Below are 9,872 nucleotides of genomic sequence, written 5' to 3'. Positions count from 1 at the left end.
ATGATTCAAACTGCCTCCATGGTTTTTACAGCCACGGTCATAGATAGGTGTGCAGATCAACTGCTTCTCAGTGCTCGTTTTTGCAATGAAGTGAGAATGAGAAAGACTTCAGCAAGAGCTTAGGCTTTCCCTGAGTGTGTGTTTGAAGTCCCACTCCCCTACACCTTTCCTGAGGTACACTGGACACCGTTGGGTTAATTTAACTTAATTTAATGTAAACATACTCTTGCATGGATAACTTCAGGCTAAAGAAGATAGAGTTTGTGTGGTTTACACCCTGATTTGGAACTGTGGTGACAGTTCTGTACGGTGCACAGTGCGGTGCAGACAGCCCGAAGAAGGACAGTTCCTTTAATGAAATTTACTGTTATTGTTTGGTGCTTGGCTGGATTAAATCTAAGCTGTTATCTGGAACCGATTTGATTAACTCGGGGGAATTTTGGCAAAGTTGATATGCATTCTGCTTGTAGCTTATCAACCAGCATCTTGCTGAGCCCTCACTGCCTGCACGGGGGATCCGAGCCCTGGGGACAGCTCTGGCACCCTGACCCCCGGGGGGTGATGCTCAGAGCCCTCCTTGGAGACCCAGCTGTGCTCACAAGCCTGTCCTCGAGTCTTGGGCACTTCTTGAGCCAATCAAACGAAAATTGCAGAGCAAAACTGAAAGGTATCCAAAAGTTTTGTTTTCAGATGGTTATGGATGTTGCTACAGTCACTCAGTTGGGAGTTTTGTCATGGAAATCCCAAGGAGAAGAGTGTTCCAAACCCTACATAGCTCAACTATTTCGTAAGAAGGACAAATGTTTTAATAATTATTTGGTTTAGATATTTTTCTGTAAAGGATAAAGAATTGAAATAATGTGTGAGCTGTCTATGAGATGAGAATAACATATACCCTAATCTGTTTTCAGGAACATCTTTGGACACTGATTTGCAGAAGGTTCAGGAACAGAGAGGAGGAGCTGAGAGTCTTCAGACCATTTCTTGTCTTCTCTGAACTCAGAAAATCATCCTTCACCTTCTGGATGTCCAAGCCTTTCACCTTAAACTTTAAGCTTTACCTTTTCTGCCTGATCACGAATTGCCCTCCCAGTCTGTTGCTGTTTTAAGGGATCACCTGGGGAGCTGGACTCGCTGCCTGACCAGCATGGCGAAGGTCAGAGTTGTCTTAACTGTCTGCCAGTTGGTGCTGGAATTGCTAATGAATCCATTAACTGAGTCTTCCATACAGAGTAACGAATGCCCACAGCTCTGTGTGTGTGAAATCAGGCCATGGTTTACACCACAGTCGACATACAGGGAAGCCACAACGGTTGACTGCAATGACCTTCGACTGACAAAGATCCCCAGCAACCTTTCCAGCGACACTCAAGTCCTTCTCTTACAAAGCAACAACATTGCAAAGACCACGGATGAACTCCAGCAGCTGTTTAACTTAACAGAATTGGATTTTTCACAAAATAACTTCACAAGTATCAAAGATGTGGGGCTCTCAAATCTCTCTCAACTGACTACTTTGCACCTGGAGGAAAACCAGATAACGGAGATGACTGACTACTGCTTGCAAGACCTTTGCAACCTTCAGGAGCTATATATAAATCACAACCAGATCAGCAGCATTTCTGCCAACGCGTTCTCTGGCTTGAAGAATCTCTTGAGATTACATCTCAACTCCAACAAATTAAAGGTTATTGACAGCCGTTGGTTTGATTCTACTCCTAACTTAGAGATTCTCATGATTGGAGAAAACCCGGTGATTGGAATACTAGATATGAATTTCAAACCACTCTCAAATTTAAGGAGTCTAGTTTTGGCAGGTATGTATCTCACGGACATTCCTGGCAATGCCTTGGTAGGCTTGGATAGTCTTGAAAGTCTTTCCTTCTACGACAACAAATTGGTAAAAGTCCCTCAGCTTGCACTTGAGAAAGTTCCAAATTTAAAATTCCTGGACCTCAACAAAAACCCGATACATAAAATTCAAGAAGGCGATTTTAAAAACATGCTGCGACTGAAAGAGCTGGGGATCAATAACATGGGAGAGCTCGTTTCCGTCGACAGGTACGCGCTGGACAACTTGCCTGAGCTCACAAAGCTGGAAGCCACCAACAATCCAAAGCTGTCTTACATCCATCGCTCGGCGTTCCGCAACGTCCCCGCCCTGGAGAGCCTGATGCTGAACAACAACGCCCTGAACGCCGTCTACCAGAAGACGGTGGAATCCCTCCCCAACCTGCGTGAGATCAGCATCCACAGCAACCCGCTCCGGTGCGACTGCGTCATTCACTGGATCAACTCCAACAAAACCAACATCCGCTTCATGGAGCCTCTGTCCATGTTCTGCGCCATGCCCCCCGAGTACAGGGGGCAGCAGGTGAAGGAGGTGTTAATACAGGACTCGCACGAACAGTGTCTTCCCATGATCTCTCACGAGACCTTCCCCAACCACATCAACCTGGACATCGGCATGACGGTGTTTTTAGATTGTCGGGCCATGGCAGAACCTGAGCCAGAAATTTACTGGGTCACTCCTCTGGGCAATAAAGTCACTGTGGAAAGCCTCTCTGACAAATACAAGCTGAGCAGTGAAGGCACCTTGGAAATCTCCAACATCCAGGTGGAAGACTCCGGGAGATACACGTGCGTCGCTCAAAACGTAGAAGGGGCCGACACGCGGGTGGCCACTATCCGGGTGAACGGGACGCTCCTGGATGGCACCCAGGTGCTGAAGATCTACGTGAAGCAGGCCGAGTCGCACTCCATCTTAGTTTCTTGGAAAGTGAATTCCAACGTCATGACTTCCAATTTAAAGTGGTCGTCGGCCACGATGAAGATCGACAACCCTCACATCACGTACACCGCCAGGGTGCCGGTGGATGTCCACGAGTACAACCTCACCCATTTGCAGCCCTCTACGGACTACGAAGTGTGTCTGACCGTGTCCAACATCCACCAGCAAACGCAGAGGTCCTGCGTCAACGTCACCACCAAAACCGCGGCTTTCGCCCTCGATATTTCCGACCAGGAGACCAGCACTGCCCTGGCAGCGGTCATGGGATCCATGTTTGCCGTCATCAGCCTCGCCTCCGTCTCCGTTTACATTGCAAAAAGGTTTAAGAGAAAAAACTACCACCACTCGTTGAAAAAATATATGCAAAAGACCTCTTCAATCCCACTGAACGAGCTCTACCCCCCACTTATTAATCTCTGGGAAGGTGACAGCGAAAAAGACAAGGATGGTTCTGCGGAGACCAAGCCGACCCAAGTCGACACATCCAGAAGCTATTACATGTGGTAACTCAGAGGATATTTTGCTTCTGGTAGTAAGGAGCACAAAGACTTTTTTGCTTTATTCTGCAAAAACGAGAAGTTGAAGACTTTTGTATTTTTGACTTTGCTAGTTTGTGGCAGAGCGGTGAGGACAGGTGGAGATTCCCCAATTTTTTAGTATAGCGTATCGCAATGGTTTGACACAAATGGCAGCTTCACCTAGCTTCCAATTTTCTTATTTTTATTTTTCTTTTTGTTATCCTGCTAAACTTAATGCTGTTCTAACTCCAGTGCTGCAGGAGCTCCCCAGAGGGGCTGCACCCGTGGCGGGCGGGACCCCGCGGAGCCCACCCGGTTCTGGCGCCGCGTGGAACCAGGTTTGTAACGCTGCTCCCAGCACCCCACCCCTGGAGAAGAGGAGACCTCCAATGATCTGAGCTGACTGCACTGTAATGTTGTATCAACTGATTTTGAACGGGGTTTTTTTTTTATTTTGACTTTGCTGAATGAGTTTTCTGGTTTTCTTTTTCTTTTTGTAGTGGTTGAGAAGGCTTTAGGTAAAGCTAACAGGCAATAGAAATAAGTACATCCAATTTTTTAATGTAACAGACTAAATGTTAATTGTTCTCTTATTCTTTTTTATTATCTTTAGTAGATGCTTCTGGAGGATACTAGAGTTTTGTTGTGTTTAAATCACCAAGACATGGTGTTTAATGAAGGCAGAGCTATAGGAAATTTAGTTTTGTTCTGGTTTTTTTATTTAGAAGTCACAATAATGTATTTGGTTTAGGTGTCACTAGCTTGACTGGTGATCATGTGTTGACATAAAATATATCCAAAATGTTACATAAAAATATTGTGGGTTTTTTCTTGATGGAATTACGTTTCAACAAAGTTCCAATTTCTTTTTTTGTATGGATTTATTTTAAAGGCAGTGTCTTCTCTGCAAAAGATTGAAAATAATTTAATCAGAGTAATGTATTGGTATGGCTTTTGGACTGGAAGTCACATGAAGAATCAGAACTGTTTGGCGTAAGGTACATGGCAAAAATAATTCACAGAATGTGTAACAAAACATTTTCCTTTTTGTATCATTTTCTGTTTATGTTCTGAGCTAAGATAGAAATGAAGCTGACATTTAGCTGTCATTATGATCAGTTAGGATAAAAAAAAACCAACTCAGTGCTACCAAACTGAAAAAAAAGCAGCTGAATCCTGGCATATACTTAAAAAAAAGTGAATTGGGTTAATGTTCCTTCAAAGGCAGAGATCAAGCTAGCTAAAACCAACCAGAAAGTGATATGTTGGGTCCAGTACTGAACTGTATTTTTTACAGGCTTAAAATGAAACCAGTACTCTGAGTATTTTATGGGATTAATCTGGTCAAAGTGCAGACCCTCTGAAAGCATTGGTGTTTCTCTGTGTGCACTGGGTATCACATAAATGCATCATTTACAGTTGAACCTACAGAAGCTTTGTACGTTGTCTTTTCTGAACCTGTGGAAGTTCAGGGTGGGTTTCTGCTGAGGGACCTGCTGACACTTACACTGGATACCTCATCAGCAAGCACAACAATTTTCTACCCTTTATCACCACTATCAATGTGCAACTTCTGTAAAATGTTTTGACATACCAAATACGTTCTTGGTAAGTAAAAGTTAATTGTTAGAATAATGGATGTGCCTGGGCTTTGGGGTTCTTGGAAGTTTTTAACTCACTAGCTTCTCCAGTATCTCAAAGACCCCTCTCAAATTTACAGAGAGCTTCAAACATCTTTTTCCCCTTCAGCCAGCTGTCTAAAAGTGAGAAAGTTGCCAGCGTAGTCTCACTAATAAGCTGCTCTGGTGCAAAAACTTCAGTACATCTCTTGGGTATGTGCCTTGTTGATCTGTCATTTCAACATAAAGCTGAGTGAAGCTAATTAATTATGCATTTAAATCAAGTAGTTATGCTGCTATGCACAATCTTTTATATGTTCATGAGATCTCATGCATTTTTAATCATGTGGCAATTAGATGTTGGGATTAGGCAAGGGTCTTTGATCGTGGAGAAGTAACACAGTGGAAGCATTTACTCATCAGCTTCTCCTGAATTTTCTTTTCATGTTAATGGAAAATTTCCTTTTGGCTTCTTCTCCCGGAGAGCCTCAGAGCAATAATTGTCATCTGGTCTATACACCATAATGACCTTAAAACTGCCTCTATTATTATAGCAGGCATGGTGAATTAAAACTGAGATCTCTTTTGCAGTGAAGATTCACTCTACTTCCCAGAGAAAAGGACACTGGGGACAAGGTTGACAGCAAAATTATGGCTTCCAACTTGCATGATATCATAAAATTGTCTTTAGAAAATAACTAATTGAAGAGGTGTCAGATGGTGCAGAGCAACCCTCCTTCTCATCATCTCCTCAACTTCTACGGCTACACCCTAAATACTCAGTAACTCACCCAAGGCCCACGTGCTCTGCCTGAGCCTCCTACCAAACTTGCAGAAGAACACATCACTTTGGGTCCAAGGTGTTGGTTCATCAGGCACACAAGCTAACCTAAGCACAGGGCTGCCCTCCCCAGCAGTGATCCTGCTCGTCCTCCTCCCTGCCCCCACCTCCCATCCTCAGTCACACCCAACTTTTGAGGTCTCTTTGCCTTCTGAACACGTTCACGCTGGCCAGTCTCTGCTGCTGGAGACAGACCACCCTGAGAACGTGGCTCTGTGTGTGTGTGTGTGTGGCCAGATCTGTTTCCACCTGGCTATCTCCTGCAGTTTGGCAGTTTGAGAAACACAGTGACTGGCATTAAGGAAGGTGGCAGGGACACGTGGCCACGGAGGAGGACAAAGCAGCAGTCAACAGTTTGCTCAGCAGTCGCCAGCAGCAGCTGGGGGTGTGGGAAGCAAAGCAATGTCTAACACGTTCCCTTCCACTGGGGAAATAAGGGCCCTTTTGTTCCCTGCAGACCTATTTGGCAGTTTTATGTCATTTGTTGTCTTTTTAGAGCAATGCTGTTGAAGAACAGCAGGAGAAAATGGCCTTAACGACAGCCAGAGCCTCCCTCCTCCAGGATGTTCTGATCTGCAGTATGCCAGGGTAGAGAGGGGCAGGTTACCTGAGAACAGCACCCAGTTAACCCAGTATATTCTGCACCCCCAACTAGGGGTAGGTATTTTCAACCTTTTCATCTGACCCCTTTGAATGCTGTACAGATCCCCTGGAAATTTAAAAATTTGCTAATAAAAGAGTAATAGTAGGTAAGAGACTAATCACATGTGGCACCCAATCTTAGTAAATAACCTTCAACCTTGTGCTAGCAACTGTGTGCTTGCAGTTTATGGGGAGCAAAAATAAAAATACTCTGCCTAATTGCCTTCAAAATGTATCTGCATCTGCTCTTCACTGAAGACAAAAAGCCACCCCCAGTTTGCTCAGAAGCACAGATCAAGTCTGGCCACTTTAAGAACAGCATGAGGAAAAAAAAAACTGTTGTTCTCTTTCATTTGGCTAACAGTTTAGAACTGCTGTGTAAGAGCAGATATTTCATACCCAACTAAACTTCTGCAGTGTTACTTCCACTTGGTTGCCCAATAATAAAATATTTCAGTCCCCTGAAGAGTAAATAGCTCACTCAAGTGTGGTATGTGGTATTCCAGCTGAATCCACCCTTCGTTTCCTCACTGAAATCATAAAATCCTACTGGATCTGGAGAGGATATTTTCACCCATGAACCAAGACTCGAACTGGATTGGGTCTTGGAATGAAGTGCACAAATACACCAAGACTCATAGTGCACCAACCTGCCCTCCAGCCCTGCCTCACTTAGTGACTAAAATAAGGACATGAAGAGAAAAGGCCAACAGTTTGGACCACTGGTTTCATGAATGGGCTAAAACTGGGAACAGGCCAGCAAATGGGAGACTCAGTGAGAAGGGCACAAACTTGCCCTATTGCCACGGATCAGCTGGGATGCAAGGGATAAAGGGAGCATCTTTTTGTGTTCAAATTGGACAACCCCTTTTGCTTCGTGCTGGCAGCCTTGGAAACAAGGCTGAGGACACACCTCTGCAATGAAAATCCCAAAATCAAGTGGGATAAGCAGCTGGGGGCTACTTCTGCAACATCTCCCCCACCAGCAGTGCACCCTGTGTGGGAGCAGGAGGATCCACTCGAGGCCTGTCTCTGCCTAATCAGCTCTGCACCCTGCAGAGCGCTGTGATGGGCTCGTGCACAGCGGGAGCCTGGTGCTGGAAAGGCACAGGGGTGCAGGGGACAGGTGGAGGAGCAGTTCCACAGCCCACCCAGCACACCAGGAGCAGCCGTTTGCCACCCTGTGCTCCTGCTGCATGGCCCACCACTGACCTGGACACCACGACGTCCTGCTGGGGCTGGGATTTGCCTTCTCGTGCTCCCCGTGCCGACGGCCCGAGCAGCGCGGCCCCGGCCACCCCAGGCCGAAGGACAAGGTGAACGTGCTGCCACCCAACTCCTCTCTTCAGGAAAAGCCAGAGTGCCTGAGCTGGAGCCACCAAAGGCTGTTAGCCACAGCCCTCGACAGACACTGGCACCACGTCCTGCAAACCCCACTGCCACCCCCAGCACAGGTCCTCCCAGCGCCACACCGCAGGGGAGGGTTTGTGTTTCCCCTCACCTGGCAGCCTTCTCATCCCTCCTCTTCTTTCTTCCTGACTACTGCAGTTTTCTGGTTTTCACATTTGAGAGCCTTCATCCACGCCCTGTGGTCCATCCTCTCCATATTCAGCCTTCCCCTGCTCTCATCCTGCCCCAAGCCCTCCTGCCACCCAAGGACAAGTCCTTCACAGCCTCGGTCATCACGAGACCTCAGGAGATTACACCACAGGACTTAACTGGTGCCTAACTTCACAGCTACCTGTTTTCTCCGCCAACGTTTTTCCCTTCACCTAATTCTCACCCTGGTTTTCTTCCAGCCACTCCCTGTGGAGCCTCGTTGCTGATGCCCATCAGTCAGAGTCAGGTCCAGGACGTGGTCCCAGCCGGCAGCGTGTCCCCCCACTGCTGCCTCCCCCCAGTTACTGCTGGTGCTCAGAGCTTTGCCTTCCCCTACCCAAAGCCCCATGTCTCACTGCTCCAATCCCCCCCCAACCCAATTCCTGAGCACATGATGACCCTCTGTTATATTTTCTGCTGGTATGAAAGCAACACAAGACTGAGTTTTCTCTCTGGTAAGGTAAAGGAGGTTTACCAGAAAATTTGTACTATTGTATATTTATGTCAAGCAGACCAAAGGAATGCTGAATTGTAATAAAAGCATCATAGCAACAGTTTTTGAAAGACATCAAAATAAATACTTTGGGAAGTCTGGAACTGATTATTAAGTAACATTTTCAAAAGCAATGAAATGCCTTAAAAGCTTGCATGTCATTAACTTCAGTGTTATGTTAAGTGCAAAATCAGGTAAATGAGATTTTTCTCGATGGCATCTGCCAGGATTAACTTTCCTTAAATTCTGAGCAGCTGTGAAACACGTGTAGAATTTTATAATATGGATTTTTTTTCAAAAATCACTTGAAACGTAATTTTGGTCTCGGTTCTGGGTGTGGGAGGTGGGATTTAAATCCTCTCATCCTCAGTGGAGTTCCTGATTGGCAGTGATTTAAAGGTCTGCATCTTTAAAAACTGCAGTTCCAGGTTTCTGCTCACCACTGGAGTAAATGCTCTCAGCAGTGAAAAAAACCCCAAACCAAACCCCCAGTAGTTTTTCCTACCACAGCCTATTCTGCTGGATTTGATTCCAAGCAAGAATTAATGCATCAGGAAAGATCAGGGTGGGGAACAGAGAAGAAAGATCACTGGAGTATTGACTGCTTTCAGTCCTGAACAAGATTATTTCATGTGAACAAGCCCAAAGAGTCTGTGGTGTGTCTGAGGACCATGTGGAACCTAATAACTCAGGTCAGGTACAAACCCACTGCTCCAAAACAGGAAGGAGGGAAAGTGTGCATAACGAATTTTCTGGTTTCAGGTATGCAATTAACCCTTTTATCCTTCATATTCCATTTGAAGAGTTCTCTATAATAATAAAAACAAAGGATTTACATCCTCTGCTGAATTACATGTTTGTCTTCCACTGCTAATCAGAGACCAGGCTGGAAGAACCCCAAACCCACACGTCTGAGGTTTAAATGGGGACACATCATTCGCACGGCTCTGGAAGTCACAGCCCATAACCAGTAACAGATTATGGATCTATGTCACCCTTTTGCTAAAAGATTAACTCCTTGCCACCTATTTCTGTCCAAAGGTTCAGCGGTTCTTGTCGGGGTGGCTCTTAAGAGGTCTGTGCTGTGCCCAGATGCCCAATGCTCTGGTAACTGCTAAAAATTTAAGTGGAACATCCTCAGCCTTCGCCTTTGCTGTCGTGTCACCAGAACAGAATTACCCAATTTCCTCTGAATTTGCTCAGGAGCACACACACAGCCAGCCAGGCCTCTGGGCACAGGGCTGGACGTGGCCACACTGCCCAAGCCAAGGCTGCCAAAGCCAAGGCTGCCCAGCCCTGGTGGCTCTCACACGTGCCATGAGCTCAGGGGTAGGGAGGGGGGGTCTGTCACAGAAGCCCTTGCTGGGCA

At 46.0% G+C, this 9,872-nt stretch overlaps 1 protein-coding gene across 1 annotated transcript; it reads left to right on the top strand.

The window, feature by feature from the left end:
- Window positions 1-912: 912 nt before the first annotated feature.
- Window positions 913-3,562, top strand: LRRN1 (leucine rich repeat neuronal 1). The gene has a single exon (XM_008950247.1). The coding sequence runs from the start codon at window positions 1,148-1,150 to the stop codon at window positions 3,296-3,298; it is 2,151 nt and encodes a 716-aa protein (XP_008948495.1). The 5' UTR covers window positions 913-1,147; the 3' UTR covers window positions 3,299-3,562.
- Window positions 3,563-9,872: the final 6,310 nt, after the last annotated feature.

The sequence above is a fragment of the Merops nubicus genome, unplaced genomic scaffold (assembly GCF_000691845.1).
Source record: "Merops nubicus isolate BGI_N331 unplaced genomic scaffold, ASM69184v1 scaffold5302, whole genome shotgun sequence".
In the NCBI taxonomy this organism is placed as follows: Eukaryota; Metazoa; Chordata; class Aves; order Coraciiformes; family Meropidae; genus Merops; species Merops nubicus.
The sequence above is the reverse complement of the archived record's forward strand: the minus strand, read 5'-3'. Positions and strand labels throughout refer to the sequence as shown.